We start from the raw sequence: 21,332 nt of genomic DNA, 5'->3' as shown, positions 1-21,332 counted from the left end.
AGCTAAGAGTTATGTTATGAAGTTATGATAGGTTATATTATAAATTATAATAAATATAAAAATTAAAAATCATTGAGTTTTATCAAAACAGTTTATTTTTGGGTTTAAATATTTTAAAAATGTCTTCTCCAGCACCAAAATCTCCAGAACAATCAGATAAAAGCAAGAAATATGACCGGCAATTAAGGTAATAAAACTAAAAGTTGAGATAGTCAAATAAAAAAATTACCTAATGTTTTTTTTATTTCAGGTTATGGGGAGATCATGGACAGAAACTTTTAGAACATTCCAAAGTTTGTCTGATAAATGCAACTGCACTCGGAACTGAAATTCTAAAAAGTTTAATTTTACCTGGTATCGGGTCATTTACCATAGTTGATGGGGAAAAGGTTACAGAAGAGGATATAGGTTCAAAGTAATTAAGCACTTTATTACACTTCTCCACTTATATAAGAAAAATTTCAACACCCCCTATCTCAGAAACGAAGCATTGGCAGTCATACGTTTATGAAGCAAACTGTCATTGTTTTTTCATGCAGAATTACCCCTTAAAGTTTTCCATACTTATTTAAAAGCACCCTGTATTGACGAAAAACATGGCTAGTTGTTAAAGTACCTAACTTTTTTATTATCCAACATAAGCGAATGAATTAAAAACAGAGTATTACACTAGAAAGTCGGAGGGGATAATTTGGTCCCTGATGCGAATTGAAGTTATTATAGTTTTATTGTGTATTTTCAAGTTGTTCTACATTGAGTTTCTTACACAATACATGTACAGGTTTTGCTCCAAACTGTGGGTAGGTATTTTTGGTGGCAAGAAATATCATAAACTCAATTTCGACAAAAATGCTCTTTGACCGGTTTTTGCACCAAACCCTTCAATTTTTAATTGATCCCAAATAAACAGTTTTACTTTATTATACTAAATAATAATAACAATCTTTTGCTTTTAGTTTTTTCTTAGAAAGTGATAGCATTGGTACATCGAGAGCTCAAGTGTCCACTCAATGTCTGCTTGAACTTAATCCAGATGTAAGAGGAGATTTTATAGATGAATCTCCAGAACATGTAATGTCTCATACACAAGATTTTTTCAACAAGTTTACTGTTGTTATAGCCACTGCTCTACCTGAGAAGTAAGTATAATTTAAATCAATTTATTAAAAATATGCATTTTAACATAAAATATCAATAATATCTACATCATAAACTACACAGTGAAGACCCAACAAGAGAAGAAGTGTGAAATGCCATCCTAAAACTCAAAGACAATAAAGCACTAAATTAAATTTCGATGTTCTGTGTTTAGGAACTCGTAAAGATTCAACACTTCTTGTATAGGGCTTTTCATTCACAATCATTTGTTTCGAGCTTCTGTCATATTATGTTGTATAATCCGTGTATATTAATATTATACACAGATTATACAACATATGACTGAAGCTCGAAACAAATGACAATCGATGAAAAGCCCTATTATAATAGTGATTGTCTGAATTTACTGGATGTGTATTGATTTCCTCTTTTACATAAAGTACTTAAAGGTTTATATACTTCGTCCAATTTACTTACCGTTGCACGTCATCCACTTCATAGCTTGTGACATGATACCAACACGAAATATTTAGGCGGTAGGTGTGTTCTTGTTTAGAATCATTTTGATTCTAAACAAGAACACACCTACCGCCTAAATATTTCGTGTTGGTATCATGAATCAAAATGATTCTAAACAAGAACACACCTACCGCCTAAATATTTCGTGTTGGTATCATGTCACAAGCTATGAAGCGGATGACGTGCAACAGTAAGTAAATTGGACGAAGTATAGATGTATAGGCAGTAGAAAGTTAAAATTTGATGTTTAATAAAAATTGGTTTATATGATTGTTGATAATCCAAATTAAAAATTTTACGTATAATTTTTTTTGTTATGAACACTTTGTTACTATCTACTGAGTTCCCCACAAGATTGCATTATAGCACACGTGGCTGTAAGCAAGGCTATAATAAACGTTCATTAATGCTGAGATGAGTAGTGTATTTTTAATTCTAGATATAGTATAAAAAGCTTTATGCTGAATTATTATTAGCATTAATATGCTGAATTATTACTGATCTTAACTCTCTAACTGGCAAGAGTAAGTAGGTCGCTAATTCAACACTTGTTCCTTATCTAAAAAGTGCATAACATCCCTAAAAAGTTTTCACTTCAAAAATTTATTTCGTCGAAGCAATGACGGTCGGGATGGCGGTCGTTAATTCAATACTTTTTCGCCATTTAAAAAGGGCACAGCGTTTCTACAGAAGTTTTCACTTCAAAAATTTATTTCGCCGAAGCGATGACGGTCGCTAATTCAACATTTTTTCCCCATCTAAAAAGTGCGTAAGGTTCCTAAAGAAGTTTTCACTTCAAAAATGTTTTCGTCGAAGCAATGACGGTCGCTAATTTAATAATTTTTCCCCATCTAAAAAGTGCACAACGTCCCTAAAGACCTTTTCACTTCAAAAATGTATTTCGTCGAAGAGATGACGGTCGCGAAATCAATCCTTTTTCACCATTCCAAAATAGAGTTTACATTTAAATTAAATTTAAATACTCCTACACAACTCTTTTCTCGTTTCTGGCACCTTGATACAGGTTTTTTAATTCTTTATTTCTGTAGTTCTCTTCTATTTCTTTTAGCTTATTATCTAAGTGTTTTCTGTTCTTTTCTCTCAACAACCTCTTTACTTTTTGTCTTTGTTCTACATATCTATTGTGCGTCTCTGTTGTTTCTTTCTTGATCATTTCCATCCTTAATGATTGTCTTAGTTCTATTTCTTTTTGACACTCTATGTCGAACCACTCCTTCCTCTTTTTAATCTCTTGTTTATTACATTCTTTTGCTGCTTTGTTCATTACTTGCTTTATGATTTTCCAGTTGTTCTCCGTTTGTTCTTCTATTTGTATCTTTTTTAGTTCTCTTTCCATTGTTTCTCTGTATGTTTCTTGCTCTTTTTTTGTTGCAAACCGAATTGGTATATTTATACATTTCTTTTCTTTTATTTTGTTTTTGTTTTCAGGTATCAGTTGCTTCATTTTGATACCCACCATGTAATGGTCGGAGTCGGCATCTGGTCCTCTGTATGTTCTAATCTTCTTTATACATTGCTGCTCTTCTTTTTCGATCAGCACGTGATCTATTTGGTTTTTGGTCTTTCTATCTGGCGATATCAATGTTTCCTTGTGTATTTCTTTTCTTTCGAATTATGTGCTCATTATGATCATATTTTTTTCTCTTGCAAAATCTATGAGGAACTGTCCGTTCTCATTAGTTTCATTGTGTTTACTATGTTTTCCTATTGTCGGTCTAAATACTTCTTCCTTCCCTATTTTGGCATTTGCGTCGCCTAAAATAATTTTCATGTCGTATCTGGGTATACTTTCGATTGTTCTATTTAGTTCACTGTAAAGAGATTCTTTGACATCATTATCTTCTTCAGATGGTGCGTGAATATTTATGAGAGTGATTTTTTGGTATTTTCCCTTGATCCTGATACTACATATTCGATCTGATATTGGTTTGAATTCTACTATTGCTTCCTTTAGTTCTTTTCGTAGCATAAAACCTGTGCCTAATGTTCTATTCTTTCCGCCGCTATTAAAAAACACTGTATCTTCTATTTCTAATACATATATCATTTCCCAGCTGTTTCGGCTCCTGGAAGGCTACTATGTCAAATTGGAACTTTTCGATTTCTCTCGCTAGATGTTTGAGTTTACCTTCTCCATATGTGCCTCTTACATTCCATGTTCCTAAAAGTAAGTGTTCTTTTCGACATGTTCTCTTGTGTTTTGTCCGGTTTTCATTTTTTTTCTCTTTTGTCCTTTTTTTTGTATTATCGTTATCCTTTTTCTGTACTTGTGTCGTCAGCGTTATTCCCATGGTACAATTGTTTGCTAGTTTTTTGATGTTGTTTTGATCATTTTTCCTTCTTTGTCGTTCCACTTCCATTCGTTGTTGTTTACCCATATTTTTTTTACTCCAATCTTGACTTCATTTCCTTTGTTTCTTTCTTCCTGAGCAATGTTTCTAATTGTTTTCTGTATTTCTCGTTCTCTTATGGTTGCATCTTCGTTAATATATACCTTCCCATCTAAAAAGTGCACAACGTCCCTAAAAAGTTTTCACTTCAAAAATTTATTTCGTCGAAGCAATGACGGTCGGGATGGCGGTCGTTAATTCTATACTTTTTCGCCATTTAAAAAGGGCACAGCGTTTCTACAGAAGTTTTCACTTCAAAAATTTATTTCGCCGAAGCGATGACGGTCGCTAATTCAACACTTTTTCCCCATCTAAAGAGTCCACAAGGTTCCTAAACAAGTTTTCACTTCAAAAATGTTTTCGTCGAAGCAATGACGGTCGCTAATTTAATAATTTTTCCCCATCTAAAAAGTGCACAACGTCCCTAAAGACCTTTTCACTTCAAAAATTTATTTCGTCGAAGAGATGACGGTCGCGAAATCAATCCTTTTTCCCCATTCCAAAATAGATTTTACATTTATCTTAAATTTAAATACTCCTACACAATTTATATATACATACACATAATAAATATACGTACAAAATTTATTTCGCCGAAGAGATGACGGTCGCGATGACGGTCGCGCAATAAATCTTTTTTCCCCATCCTAAAATAGGTTTTACATTTATTTTTAAATACTTCTATACAATTTATATATACATATACATAATATACCTATATATGTACAAAATTTATTTCGCCGAAGCGATGACGGTCGCGATGATGGTCGCGAAATCAATCATTTTTCCCCATCCAAAAATAGGTTTTACATTTATTTTAAATTTAAATACTTCTATATAATTTATCTATACATACACATAATATAGATAGGTACGTACAAAATTTATTTCGCCGAAGAGATGACAGTCGCGAAATAAATCCTTTTTCCCCATTCTAAAATAGGTTTTACATTTATTTTTAAATACTTCTATACATTTTATATATATGTACATATATACATAATATACCTATATATGTACAAAATTTTTTTCGCCGAAACGATGACGGTCGCGATGATGGTGCGAAATCAATCATTTTTTCCCCATCCTAAAATAGGTTTTACATTTATTGTAAATTTAAATACCTCTACACAATTTATACATACACATAATATATAGCATAAGCGATGACGGTCGCGAATTCAATGCTTTTTCCCCTATCCAAAAATCGCACAACGTCCCTAAAGAATTTTTCACTTTAAAAAATAAAAAAATGAATATGAATCGTCCGGGATTTGAACCCGCGATCTCTCGATCTCTGGTCCAATGCTATACAAACCGAGCTATCAAGCCCCGTGTTATTGACGCGTCGGATAAAATTACACATCGTGGTGACAAATAGATCAAAGTGAAGAATAAAAATTACGCCTGAGGAAGACAAATCCAAAGACACAAAAATAATAAATTATTTATTTACTAAGAACACTAATATATTCTTTTAATGACTTATTTGCGCTGATGATACATACATAATTTGGAAGATTAGCAACGAAATACATACTGTCTGTCTGCGCATGCAAACTTCAAAAAATTCGGAACAATTTACCAAGGTAACATGGCGTAAGCGATCAATGCGCTTGCATGTAAACGAAGTAGCTTTCCAAGGAGACACACGGTTGCCATCGCCAATAAATGAACTGAAAACACCAATAGAACTCTTTAATTATTTCTTCATAAAAGAGATTATTCATTTGGTGTCCAATGAAACGAAGACCGAAGTGTAATGATTCGAATTTTCGACCACTTGATCAATATGGCTGCAATGAACGCAATATTTTGTACCATCACATACATGCTGAAAAATGCAATGATTCGAGCAATACCTCAGCGGAACATGAAAAGTTGTTGCAGCTACCAGAATTAAAAGAATAAATTGCTGCTGCTATCATTGTATTCTGTGAAAAACATATGTACTTGGCAGACCTTCAACATCAAGATCACAATCGAGCTCACCGCTACCAACCATTTCTGGCATTCGTCAGTATTGATCACTTTCCACTTTAGCTCAGCAAAGAGGGTGGTAAAAAATGTAAATTTTGTAAAGTGTCGAATACTCAACGTATGTGTAGCAAATATGATATTCATTTATGTTGTTCTAATGCCAAAGGCTGTTTTTATAATTTTCACCATAAAAATAGTTTACACCTATTCTGTTCTGTTTGTTTTTTAAGTTTATTTTAATAAAAAAAGAATGTGTGTGTGTACTTTGTATGCACGTAAGAAGATATTCTTCTATTATAGTCCGTTCGCTAAACTCAGACTCAACTGGCTAGTGATTTAAGCTAGTAATTTTGCCAATTTGATAAAATTGCCAAAAAAATAATTACTAAATATTTAGTAATTTTGCAAATTTTGTCAAAATTGGCAAAAAACAAAAAAGTTACGTACTAAAATCATTAGCCATTTGCGTCTGAGTTTAGCGAACCGACTATATATAGGTAATTTAAACGAAGTAAATATACTTAACAGGTTATTTGTATTTTATTTAAAAATTAAACTAACTTTCTTATCTATCACTTTCAAAAAATTTTTATTAAAATAACGAAAAATAAAAAAAAGTATGAATCGTCTAGGATTAGAACCCGCGACCTTCCGTGTGCTTCCGTTCTCTGTCCCACCGCTCTGCCAACTACGCCATCGAGCCACTTGAATTGACACGTAAGTTTCGGATATAATTACACAACACGGCGACAAACTGTAAAAATATTATGCCTACATATTTTATTATTTTACTACAGGGAAACATAAATCCAAAAACACAAGAATTATAATAAATAATACATTTCCTAAAACCACTAATATATTCTTTTAATGACTTATTTGCACGGTTACAGATACATACATACCTATCTTGAAAGATTAGCAATGAACTACATATGTACTGCCAGAACTACATACTGTCAGTGTGCGCAGGCGCGTGGTTGATGTACAATTTTACCCTCAATCGATTCGCCGCTAAAGAAGAATATCTTCAAAAACCGTTCAAATCAATAAAACGCTATTTTTAACTTAAACCGTTAAGGGGCACCTGCGGACCCCTTTACCTGATTTTACCTGGAAACCAAACAAAAATTGATAATTAAATTTTAATAGCATTTCTAGGTTTCCTTAATACATTATTAAACTTGAAAAAAATACCTAACTATGTAAATAGAATAATTTTTAGAATCTTGCCAGTTAGACGGTTAATACTTGATAAAATAAAAAAATCCATTCAAAATAAATGCATATATTCATAAATCTGTTTCAGAGTTCTTATACCACTCTCAAAACATTTATGGGAATCTGACGTTCCATTGATAGTCTGTAGGAGTATAGGTTTCTTAGGATACATTAGGCTACAAGTAAAAGAACATACAGTCATAGAATCACACCCTGATAGTGAAAATCATGATTTGAGATTACTTTCACCATGGAGATCTTTAAGGGAACATCTTGAAAGTATAGACGTTTCCATGTTGGACTCAAAAACAAGAAGTCATACTCCGGCTTTAGTTATTTTATACTACTATTTAAATAAATACAAAGAATTGAATGGAGGTAAGTTGATGTAAAATAATTATACATAATTATTAACAATTTAATGATATTAAATAGTAACGAGTGATCCACAATTATTTTCATCAAAGCTATCCAAGCAAAAAGTTACGTATTTCTTGTTTTAATCTGAATTTGTATCATTGGTTTATAAATTAATTTTGATTAAAATTGTAAAACATAAAAAATCAGCCAAAAACCTTAACAAAGAACTTTATTCAACAATCAAAAAAGACATAATTAAATCAATAAGTAAATAAAATAATTACAATAACTGATGAACTGACCAGTTCGATTTTTTCTTCAATTTACACTCTACGCCTGCCTGCCTCTTTTCTCCGTCAACATCTACAACGCGACGAAGAGTTCTGCAAAAGACGTGATAATAAATCGCAACATTGGGAAATTCTTTAACAAAATCTTCAAAAGCATCTCGGTCGAAGTAAACCATTCTCCGTTAAGTCTTTGGTCATTTCTAAAATACATTTCGACCATAGGTCGCTTTTGTTCATCCATGAAAACCATTTTTAATAATAATTTTCTAAAAAGTGCTTGTACCAAAAGTGCATAGAACTCACCCAAATGCACCCTGTGCCTAGGGACTAATTCACCCCCTGAAATGGTAGTACTCCTCCGCGGTTAGAGGTTTAGAGGTCCATTGACCATATGAAACAATACAACCCCAACCCCGTTAACGTTGTATTTCCTTTCTAAAGTTCATAATCAATAGCCTATAGCCAAAAATAAATAAGGTTTGTTTGGTTAAGTAAATAAATGTTATAAATTAATTATGTCTTAGTGTTAGAAGACCATAAATTAATTAATATAAACTACACAATATATTTTTAGGAGCAATTCCAAAAACTAGACACGAAAAGGACATCCTTAGAAAAATGATCAGAGATGGTCCAGTTTGTGATGACGGCTGTGCAAAAATTTTAGAAGAGAATTTTGAAGAAGCTATACGTTACTCAAATACTTGTCTGAATCCTTCTACAATACCTTATAATCTACAGGTGAATTAATTTCCGTGTTCCAATAGTAGTTTTTTTATTTATTAATATTAAATAGTACATACCAACTATGTGAAAACGGACAAATATCTGGTAAGAATGAATGCGAGGCAGAATTTTGTTATATGACCAATCTTATAGCCCGATCAAAGAACAGTCTGACCCAAAAAAAAATAGAGGAAGGATGAAAATTTGGGAATAGGTAGTTGACATTGTCTATTATTATATAAGAAAAAGTTTACAATTTAACATCCCCTCCATTTTACAAAAATTGGGAAATACCCTTTTCTCTAGGGGGTGAAAAAATATACATTCAAAATAAGTCCGGAATTGGATAAAATCACTAATTTTAAGCAACTTTTGTTCTGTAGAATTTTTTTAACTAAGTCAATACTTTTAGAGTTAATTGCGAGTAAATATGTTCGTTTTAACAGAAAAAAAAAGAATGTGTGTGTACTTTGTACGCACGTAATAAGTTATTCTTCTATTATATAATTTTAACGAAGTAAATATACTTAACAGGTTATTTGTATTCTATTTAAATATTAAACTAACTTTCTTATCTACCACTTTCAAAATTTTTTTATTAAAACAACCAAAAATAAAAAAAATGAATCGTCCAGGATTGTAACCCGGGACCTTTCGATCTCTGACCGAACGTTCAACAACTAGACCAGCGAGTCTCCTGTAATTGACACGTAAGTTTCGGATATAATTACACAACACGGTGACAAATAGATTGAGCGGTATCGTGATAAAAATGTTATACCTACATATTTTATTATCTTGCTACAGATAAAGAGAAATTCAAAGACACAAAAATTATAATAAATAATACATTTACTAAAAACACTAATATATTCTTTTAATGACTTATTTGCGCTGATACAGATACTATCTTGAAATATTAGAAACGAACTACACACTGTCTGTGTGCGCATGCGCGCAGATTTATGAAAATTTTTACTCTCAATCGCGTCTAAAGAAGAATAACTTCAAAAACATGTTTTTGGCCGATTCTTCACAGATAACTCAAATGGTAAGTATTTTCTCGAAAAAAAATATTTTTAGCAAAAATATAGCTTATAAAAAAGTAAAAAAATAGTGTATGTATGAAGTCTGTAGATCCAGTAAAAGCTAGAGTTGTAGCTAATGGAAAAAAAAGAATGTGTGTGTACTTTTTTCGCACGTAAGAAGTTATACTTCTATTATATGATTTCAACGAAATTAATATACTTTAAACAGTTTATTTATATTTTTTTAAATATTAAACTAATTTTAATACTTACTACTTTTCAAAAATTTTATTAAAACAGTACTAAAAATTAAAAAATAAAAGAATAAAACACACACAAACACATTGAAAAATGCCACAAATGATTTCTGAACAATAATTGTCAGAAAAAATTTTAACTAAATACGTATTTTCTGAAAAAAAATTATATAATAAATATACTTACAATCATAAAATGTATAAAAAAAACAAAAAAATAAAAGTTTCTATTGGGGTTCTAACCCGCTTTTGTTCGCACAGTTAGTATTGGAATTCATCCGTCTTACACTTTTACCCACGGAGACACCTGCATCATCTGCATGTGGGAAGATCGACGAACTAAACGGTTTAAACTTTTGACAGTTCTGAATTTAACCAAATTATTTTGATTTTTGTAGAATATTGAAATAACAAAACATAGAGTAAGAAAACAATATATTATTCGAATATTGACAGAAATTTTGATGGTAATCAAATTATGTAAATCAAAGCATTACATGCTATTTTGAATTTTAAATTCAATTCATTCGGTTCATTTTAAATTTTCCAAATAGGTAGGTACCTATGTAATTTTTATTAGGATACTGAAACATTTACAATTATTACGTACCTGTCGCTTTTAAAAACTATTTAAAAAGTCACTACAATTACAAACTTGCTTTTTTCTCTGCCATCACAACAATAAAAACTAATATACACAACATTTGTTGATCCATAATCTCCAACAATTATTGACAGATGATTTTAACACCCAATACGATCCCGTATAACGTTTGAGCGACTAAATATACTGTCATATATAACGATAATTAACTAATATAATGTCGGTGTGCGCATGCGCCAGGGAATGTAAAAATTTACCCTCGTGCCTAAAGAAATATAACTTCAAAATATTGTTAGGAATATTAGAAGAAATCACGATCCTCAGTAATGGGGAAACGACAAGAGAGAGAGACCTTTACACATAGAATAGTGGGGAGGTGAACATTATTGAAGTTATTCTTCTTTAGGCGCGATTGAGAGTAAAAATTTTCATAAATCTGCGCGCATGCGCACACAGACAGTGTGTAGTTCGTTTCTAATATTTCAAGATAGTATCTGTATCAGCGCAAATAAGTCATTAAAAGAATATATTAGTGTTTTTAGTAAATGTATTATTTATTATAATTTTTGTGTCTTTGAATTTCTCTTCTTCAGTAGTCAGATAATAAAATATGTAGGTATAACATTTTTATCACGATACCACTCAATCTATTTGTCACTGTGTTGTGTAATTATATCCGAAACTTACGTGTCAATTACAGGAGACTCGGCGGTCTAGCTGTTGAGCGTTCGGTCAGAGATCGAAAGGTCCCGGGTTCCAATCCTGGACGATTCATTTTTTTTATTTTTGGTTGTTTTAATAAAAAATTTTTGAAAGTGGTAGATAAGAAAGTTAGTTTAATATTTAAATAGAATACAAATAACCTGTTAAGTATATTTACTTCGTTAAAATTATATAATAGAAGAATACCTTCTTACGTGCGTACAAAGACACTTTCTTTTTTTTAATACTTCGACTATCAGAAAGCTTCTTTTAACCATGTTTTTTTAGGAAATTTTAGATGATGAGTCTTGCAAAAAATTAACTCATGACAGCTCTTCCTTTTGGATAATGTGTGCAGCTCTCAGAGAGTTTGTACAGTGTGAAGGCGCGTTGCCAGTCAAAGGAAGTTTGCCAGATATGGCAGCTGACACAACAAGTTACATCTCCTTGCAGCAACTGTATCATCGACATGCGGAACTGCAGGCTGAATCCGTTTACAGAAGGGCATCGGACATGGCGCGAGATTTAGGATTACCTTTGGATGCTATTACTCAAAGTGAAGTAAGTGCCAATCTTATTTAATTTTTGAATTTCATCTGTGTATGGCTTAGCTTACAATCTTGATTGAGATACCTCAGGTCATCATTAACTTCATGGTTTCATCTCGTCATAGGTGTTCCTTGCTAAAAGAACATAAACATAAATAATAAAATAGTAAAGACACTTTTATAACAATACTTTGTTTAAGTGCGTTGTTTTCTACATTATACTGCCTACATTATATAAAAATATAATTTCGGTGACTATTACATTTAATTAAGCAGTCATTAACGAATATTCTCATGTGTAGTCTACCTAATTTTACTTTCACATTTCCCATCCATCCAATGGCACTACAGCCCAAATCGAGCCTTGGCCTCCTTCAACAAGCTTCTCCAATCATTTCGATTTACCGCTGTTCTTTTCCATGAACGCGTTCCCAGGAAGTTCCTGGCATCCTCATCGACTTCGTCTTCCCATCTCTTTTTAGGTCCTTTCCCATTTAGGTCCACTTTCACATTTAGGCAGCAGAAATTTTTGTTTTGAAAAATGTTTGAGTTTGACAAAACGGGACACTTATAAATGTTGGATAAAATGGGATACAGTTTCTTATGTCCCGTTTTATCTACCTATTTATTTGTTGGCCTATTAATTTTTTAAATAGAGATATGAAGCGTTTTCTCACACCGCAGATAAGAACAACATTTTTTATGTGACTTTTGTTCTGATATACGTACCTAGTCCTAAATAAAAGTCTTATTTCCCATTTTGCCATAAAACATAAAAAAACGCCTATTTTAAGTTTCTGACTACTGAAGATATTATTCTTTCTAGAGTAAATTTGACTATACAGTTTAATGTCTATTTAATTTAGACATAAATTAAGTTTCAGATAATTTTATACAAAAAATTAAATATTATAAACTTATCCCGTTTTATACAACCGTGGTTGGATAAAACGGGATGTGTAGGACTTTAATAAATATTTTTTTTTACTATTTTCCAGTTATTAAAAATAGCTAAAGATATGTGTTTTGTGTGCTGCAATAAATGTTATACCTATAAAAAAATAATATGATAATTTCTTTAACATATTTTCCGTAGTAAAAGTAAACAAGAATAGTATCCCGTTTTGTCCAACTCTCCCCTATATACCACATTACAGTACTTAAACGTTCTATTTATATACTTAGACTACCGCACTTCTTTTCAGTATATACTGTTATGATCTGCTTTTTATTACTTTTATATTAATTAGTATTTATTTAATTAATTATTGAATTGACTCAAATTATACATAAAAAAATTAAGAAAAAATCTCAGGGTGCCTTTTTGTCATAAAAAATAACTAAAATTATCTTAGGTTATACTTATCCTTTCTCGTGGCTTCAGTATCTCTTAGTTGATCCTTATCGGGATGAAATAGGAAAAGGAAATAAATAGAAAAACCATAAAAAAGCACATACAAATACCTTTATTATCAAAAGCAATGCTCTGAAAGTCTATCAATTAAATCCTGTGGGCATAATTATCCAAATGAAACTTTTACCATATAATTAATCTAATTCAAACAAATATTTATCGCTTTGTTCCTGATACCATTAATAAAATAAAATAAAACAAACAAATTTAGGTATTTGCAAAACTACTTAGACTTCCTATTAAATTTTTGAAATGTTGGAATCTTAATTCATATGATTTTACGCAAAAATTTTAATTTCTGATCATAAAAAACATCTATCACATACGTTATTGACTGACCTTTTTTATTCACACACAATTATGTCTCCTCTTGACCCAAACAGCTCTTCCTTGTTGATTATGTTAGGCTACCAATCAAAGCCCTCTCCGTTCTCAGCATCAATCTAGCAGAATACCTGCAACTATTTCTCCAAAACACAAGCCAGGCCTGTTTTGACCAGTACTCGTTCAATAAACTCCAAAACCCTCTCCTCTCTTTCTCTCAATAATAATCTCCTGAGACCCAAGTATCTTTTTTACTTGGTGTCACAAATAATTTTTTATACTATAATTCTTGTAACTTACTCTCTTGGACTTTACAGAATCAAAGAGGTATTTCTTCTCAATTTGATTTGTCTCTCGTTCCACTTTTCAGCTACTCTCCACTATCAAACAACCACTAGTACTTGCTTCTGAACTATCCGCGAAAACTTTTCGACTGCCCTTCTCGGATGCCGGCCACACAATACCTTTCTTTTCCAAACTGTCTCAACATTCAAACTTCTCTTTCCCCCTTCCAAATTTCCAAGCCAATCAGAAACATTTCTCTTTCCACATCTTTTTCATTCGAAAAACCCAGGCATTCCTTCAAACAATACTTCTACTCAAACTAATCACTTTTCGGAAATTATACAAATATTCTTGTGCTTAAACAAACAGCCTTAAAATTCCAAATCTCTCTACTTTTATTTTTCTAAAAACTAATAATTACAGCTACCTGCAGATTTTACCTTTCACGTAACAAACAATCTTTTTAAATTATAATCCTAAATAAATTGTCTTTTCACTTCACTTTATTTACAAATGTCTTTAAGTCTTCAGGGAAAAACTCATTAATGAGAAACCCACTGCGTAAAAGCTACCTTCTACTAAATAGTTACAAATCAATATACAGGGTGTATCAAATTTATGTGCCCGCGTTATAATTAAAAAATTAAAATTTTTACTCTATCTTTGATTGATAAAGTGATACATAATAATACATACCAAGAATATACTTTTTAGAACATTCCAAGCAAGTGCTATAAACCTTCTATTTATATACTTAGAATATACTACTGCACATCTTTTTAGTATGTGAGAAGTATATACTTGTAAGATTATTCCAAGGAAATGCTATATAGCTTGGAAATTGTTTATTATAATTTACAAAACTGTTTTTGTTTAGTAAGTTGACGAATGAGAGTAAATGGGTGTCTTCGAATCTTTGTTGTAATTACATACATATTGTATCCAGTATTTCAGTATTCCAGTATTTCAAAACCTATTCTTTTAAAAAATTTTAATGTGTTAACATCAAGAGTTGTTTGAAGTATATTGGTGCACTCATTTACGCATATTTCAATAATTGTATGGTCATTTCCCAGATTTTTAATATTTCGTGTCATTTTATATATTTCTTCGACACATAAGCCTACATTAAGAATATATAATATCTATTGAACGCTCTTAAATCACCTGTCCGACCGAGACGACTAAAAAAATTAAATAAGATTTCCATAAAGCTTATGCATTACAGCATTCGCCAATAAATCAAATAAGTATTGTTGAAAACACGCGCGACACATATCAAAGATTTAATTTAGTTCGCTGTGATAGACAAATCAGCATTTGTCTCTTCGGGACATAAATTTCGCGATCGTCAACCATTCGGACTCGGCCGGACTGTGACAGGTCCCCGCGTTTATCGATTCAAAGATGGACAAGTATGGTATAGGGGCTAAAGATTATTATTAGTCCTAAAGGTTTAGAATTTGTTCAGTTTAGTTTTAGTTTTTCTCTAATAATAGTGTTTTACATTAGTTCTTTTAGTAGGTTTGGCTAATATTCATTATTTTTAAAGACATTTCTAAATATATTCTGGGGATTTTTCTCACTGTTTAGTGGTATTAAGTCGTATACACATACACCGTTTGTTCACAATGTACAATATACTGGACAATTCACATCCCTTAAAAGGGATAACAAGGAATTATTTTGAGTACGTCAAAAAGTTAAAAAAAAAACTAAAGGAATACGTCTACCTATTTTCAAATTTTTATTTTAAAAACAAAAATGCATTAGCGAAAGGACTAATTAATGTTTGTTCTTATTTTGTAGGTGAAATTATTTTGTAAACATGCTAGTGAATTGCACGTAGTAAGAGGAAGCTGCGTAGCAGATGAATATGAACGCACTAGACTGGATCTTAATTCATATCTGGAAGATCCCGATAGCTTAATGTTCTATTACGTGATTCTGAGGGGATTGGAAAGATTTATTAGCGAATTTAATACTTATCCTGGCCAATTCGATGATCAGGTAATTATAATAAACTAGTGATTTTGCACGTCGCCATACGACGGGGAATACAATAAATACTTATAATACCAAAGGTATAGATTTTTTAGTTCTCCGGTATCTATGAGTGAGGTCTAAAACTGATAGCTCATGTAGATCTTGAAGGTATTTACATTTTTTGGACAGAATTCGAGTTGTAAATTTATCAGTGAGAAATTTCGGCGTAAATGCAATGGAGGTTCCACTGCTTTATTTTCCAATATTTGTACTGGAGTTCTGGCACCCTTAAAATTTTATTTGATACTTTCAATTTTTTTTACATTATTGTTTTATATTTTATAACTCAGGAAGGACTGGATTTAAGGCTGATTTATGTTACAACGGGGCGTGCACGATACTTGCCGTAGAACAATAGAAAGCGCACGTCCCTGCTCCGTTGTTGCTCCGCCACGTTCTCGCTCCGTCCCGCTGTAATATAAACTAGTCAATGCTTTTCATATCATTCATGTCAATTCTTCAACGTGCTCCGTAACACAACCGTGTCGTCCACGCCCCGTCCTAACATAAATCCGGCTTTATTTAGCTACTTCAGATTTTGAAATATGGTTACATATAATTATTATGGTTAGAGTATCAGACAGTCATTATTTATTTCATCCGAACCAATTTCACTCTTTGTAAGCTTTTTTTTTATAGATTTTGACAATTAGGGTTAGTTTTCATCCTTAAAAAATAAAAAGCGCCCGTCGACATAATATAGATTTTGAAGTAGAGGGTAATGTGAAATTAATCCCACATTTTTATCCAAATCGGTCTATTCTGTAAAAATTGCGAGGTTTGGTCCTATTAGTCCAGGGCGCATCTGTAACAATATGAATACATTTGGATGTTGAAAGGTGACTCGTATTTTTGTGCAGATATTAATGGAAATAACTCATAATAATAATTTAGTTATCCTCCCCCTCGAAAGAGGACCAGAACATTGTTTAAATAATTTTTTTTCTTCTGTTTTTAATCATAACTTTAAAAGTATTCATTTCCTAGTAAAGTTGCACTAACATAAAAGTTGCATAATTAAATTTTCTACAAGATGGGATTATTTAAAAATTGTCACATTTGTTACAAAATACCAATAATTGCGAAAATGAATGTGTGTGTACTTTGTACGCACGTAAGAAGTTATACTTCTATTATATGATTTCAACGAAATTAATATACTTTAAACAGTTTTATTTATATTTTATTTAAATATTAAACTAATTTTAATACCTACTACTTTTCAGAAATTTTTATTAAAACAGTACCAAAAATTAAAAAAATAAAAGAATAAAAACACACATAAACACATCAACAAATGCCACAAATGATTTCTGAACAATAATTGTTGGAAAAAATTTTACCTAAATACGTATTTTCTGAAAAAGAAATTATATAATAAATATATGTGGTTCTGAAGCTATTTCCTTGTGGCTTTTTTTTATAATCAACTACATATTTTCAATGGTAAATAAGCCACAATTTTACCAAAAAAATGATTTTATTAACGTTTCGACGCCCAAGTCGAGTGTCGTTGTCAAAATACAAAATACTAAATTAAACAAAAATGTTGTTGATTAGAAAAAAATTCTTCTAATAATTAATTTAATCTGACTCATTTATATCGGCAATTCAGTACATTTGAACCTCGATAAGTCGGATTAATCGGGAACGCGGCCGATCCGGGTTATCAAAAATCCGGGTTAGCCGGAGAATATGGTAAAAATTAATAAAACACGGTTTTGTTTTGTCTGATAAAAATCAGTCTGGGTTAGCCGGATTTCCGGGTTATCGGAGGCCGACTTATCGGGGTTCCACTGTATATATAAATACTATATATTTATATATATTAATATATAAATACTATGGAATCTCTGGCGCGAGAATATTACTGCCACCGTTGCATTTGGTTGTCTTTTTAAAGACTGATCACATGCTATGATTTTTTGTGGCGGATATTCTTGAGTTGGGGTTGATTTCATGTAATCGAATGAACTATCTTTTAGTAAAGTTGTCCCAGGAACGCAACTCATCAATATTGGCAATATCATTTTAAAGTCTTCTACTTTAAAATGTATAATACATGTCTGAATTGCCGATATAAATGAGTGATATTAAATAAATTATTAGAAGAATTTTTTAGTAAGCAACAACAATTTTGTTTAATTTAGTATTAGATATTTTGTATTTTGACAACGACACCCGACTTAAGCGTCGAAACGTTAATAAAATCATTTTTTTGGTAAAATTGTGGCTTATTTCCCATTGAAAATAGTTGAATATAATAAATATACTTACAATCATAAAATGTATAAAAAAATAAAAAAAATAAAAGTTTCTATTGCGGTTCGAACCCTCTTGTGTTAGCGCATTTAGCATTGATATTCATCCATCTTACACTTTTACCCACGGAGACACATGCATCATGTGGGAAGATCGACGAACTAAACGGTTTAAACTTTTGACAGTTCTGAATTTAACCAAATTATTTTGATTTTTGTAGAATTGAAATATTAAAATACAACAAAACATAGAGTTAGAAAACAATATATTAGGTGAATATTGGTAGAAATTTTGATGGTAATCAAATTATGTAAATCAAAGCATTACATACTATTTTGGTATGTTCATTTTAAATTTTCCAAATAGGTAGGTATTGTCCTTTTCATGAGCATTTTTCAGTGCGTAACAAATGATAGGAAAAAGGGTAAGTCCGTGATAATACACATTTATGACATTTATTCTAACATGACATTTTAGTTAAATCTGACAGTTGTCACATTTTATTTTCAATTTGGAATAAAAACAAATCAAATGTGTTTCTTGCATTTATAAAATGGTATTTTCTTTGATTTGTATAGTCTTATAAATTATACAGATTATATTTGTAATATTACTATCTAATTAAAAAAAATATTTTTTTTATTATGGCGCCATCTATCGACAACTAGAATAACTAGAATAAATGTTGTAAATGTCTGTGGCTAAGTAGTTTTATAGCGCTGTAGTTTGTACATTGTTGTATATCTCCCTTGTTTTTGTAGACAGGTACTAATATACTGCTTCTCCATTCCAACTTCAATAATTCAAGAAATTCACCCAGAAAAACTTTATGATATAATAAAAAACAATAGGTACTGTATAAGATCGGATCTATAGATTTTGCAAAATAATTTTGCAATCCAGCTTTCGCAAAAAATGCAATTTTTCAAAATTTTGCAGGACCAAAAATAAAACAGATCTTCTTCTTCTTCTTCTTCTTCTAATGGTGCTACAACCCTTTGTGAGTCTTGGCCTACTTAACAATGTTTTTCCATTCTGCCCTTTCGGATACGTTCCTTCGCCACTGCCTGATGTCCATGGTTTTAATATCCCCTTCTACGTTGTCTATCCATCTTTTACAGGGCCTTCCTCTTGTTCTATTTTCTTAGGGCTTCCATCTCTGGATTACTTTCACAGCTCGATTATCTGGCATTCTTTGTAAGTGATCAAGCCAGCTTAGTCTGGCTTGGTCACTATCTAACAATATCTGTTCTCTGCATTAGTTCATGCAGCTCGTGGTTCATTTTAATTCTCCACGAACCATCGCTGCAATGTGTTGGTCCAAATATCTTCCTTATTATTTTGCGCTCAAATATTCTCAGTTGATTTTCATCAGTGGTTGAGAAGGTCCCATCCATATGTGACCACTGGTCTAATTACTGTTTTGTAGATTCTTAGATTAGACCCTCTTAGGGTTTTCTTTAATCTAAGGCTTAGACTCACGATTCAGTAACTTACTTTTCATTAAGTCTTTGTATGCATAAAAACATTTATTACCGCTAAGAATCCGTGTTTATATTTCTTGACTGGTGTTATTGTTGTCATTTATTATTGAGCCTAGGTAGGGAAAATTGAAGACATATTCGTAGGTAGATATATAGATTTATTTAACTACTTTAGAAAAATATTGTTTGTAGCAAGTCAAAATTACAAGGTATATAAAAATTACAAGGTATATAAAATAGAAATATAAAACATAACTTATGAATATCACAAACAAGAACATAGATGAACAAAAAATATTTTGTGTCACGGTAAGCATATCAGTGGATGTTCTGCAATGCGCCATATATTCTTCCGAGCAATGAAAGCAATGTTTCAACACTTTATGACTTTATGATACTTTTTTATGACTTTTTTTGAAACTGTTACAGCTTAGCTGTTTAATATCTTTTGGTAAAATATTGTAATAGTTATAATTAAGATAATTTTTATCTGAAAGACGCAATCTACAGCCATTTGTTCGCAAATAGTGAGAGTTTCGCGTATTGTGAACGTGAACATCAGACTGCTTTATTAATTTAGGTATGGTTATCTACCTTCAGATTCTCATGTTTATTCGACCTTGTGCATTCCATATATTTTGTTTTACTTTCATTTATATATAGACCAAAAGTAGCAGCTTCCCGTTTCAGCTCTATAGCTTTTTCGCTTAATATCCTTTTGTTGCGGCTTATCATGGCAACATCATCCGCATATGTGCATATTTGCATAGATCTTGTATTAATACAGCCGTTTAAAAAAATCGAATTTTTTAATTTTTTAACATTTTGAATAATTAAACAATGTTCGGGACCTTTTTGAGTGGGAGGGTAACTCAGATATTATTATTATATGAGTTATTTCCAAGCAATTTCTGTAAAAAATATGAGTCACCTCTCAACATCCATCTCAAAGCAGATGCGCGCTGGACAGGGCTGGACTATACTTTAAGCTTTATTTCTTGGACTAAAGGTCGCGACATATTATCACGCTCGTAGCGTAGTCTCCGAAAAAACTGATTTGGCTAAAAGGTGTCTGATACGATACGTTCCAGACAGTGTGAATTGTTCATATTTAAAACCATTAAATTCAATATTTTTCGGAAGCTAAACGCTACACATGCTGAAATCGCTACCTGCATGATAATATGCTGCGACCTTAATAATAATATGTCTTATTGATTAACTTAACGTTTTAGGTGGAACCGGATGTTCTTAAAATGAAAGGAATCATCGGAAAACTTCTTTCAGAATGGAATTGTTCTCAAGTTTTGAGAGATGAACGAGTACATGAAGTTTGCCGGTATGGAGGAGCGGAAATCCACTCAGTTTCAGCCGTTTTGGGCGGTTGTGCTGCACATGAAGTGATTAAATTGATAACACATCAGTACAAACTGTTGAATAACGCTTTCATTTACGATGCAATTAGTTCAAATTCTGCTACGTTTTGTCTTTGACTTAATTTTTCGTATTTTATAAGTTAATTAGTTATATATTAATTAATGTCGTTGTGGATGAGTAAATTATTTCTTAGTAGCAATGGTTTTTTGTTTAACCCATTATAGTCCGATCAGACAACACAAAACTTTACGAAAACCTCAAAACAAATAAAGGAAAAATGAAAATTAGCGGATATGTAGTTGAAAGTATCTATGTATTATTATATAAGACAAAATTCACACTTCTGCATCCCTTCCATTTTACAAAAATTGGGAGATACTCCTATTTTTTTTTATT

At 31.5% G+C, this 21,332-nt stretch overlaps 1 protein-coding gene across 1 annotated transcript; it reads left to right on the top strand.

Moving 5' to 3' along the window:
* Positions 1-2: 2 nt before the first annotated feature.
* Positions 3-21,131, top strand: LOC114330246 (NEDD8-activating enzyme E1 regulatory subunit). Its single transcript, XM_050653254.1, has 8 exons — positions 3-187; positions 251-415; positions 957-1,139; positions 7,318-7,607; positions 8,454-8,620; positions 11,485-11,757; positions 15,577-15,777; positions 20,795-21,131. The coding sequence occupies exons 1-8, from the start codon at positions 120-122 to the stop codon at positions 21,050-21,052; spliced, it is 1,605 nt and encodes a 534-aa protein (XP_050509211.1). The 5' UTR covers positions 3-119; the 3' UTR covers positions 21,053-21,131.
* Positions 21,132-21,332: the final 201 nt, after the last annotated feature.

The sequence above is a fragment of the Diabrotica virgifera genome, chromosome 6 (genome assembly GCF_917563875.1).
Source record: "Diabrotica virgifera virgifera chromosome 6, PGI_DIABVI_V3a".
Classification (NCBI taxonomy): domain Eukaryota; kingdom Metazoa; phylum Arthropoda; class Insecta; order Coleoptera; family Chrysomelidae; genus Diabrotica; species Diabrotica virgifera.
Note: the sequence above shows the minus strand (reverse complement) of the source record. Positions and strands in the feature narration are given on the sequence as shown.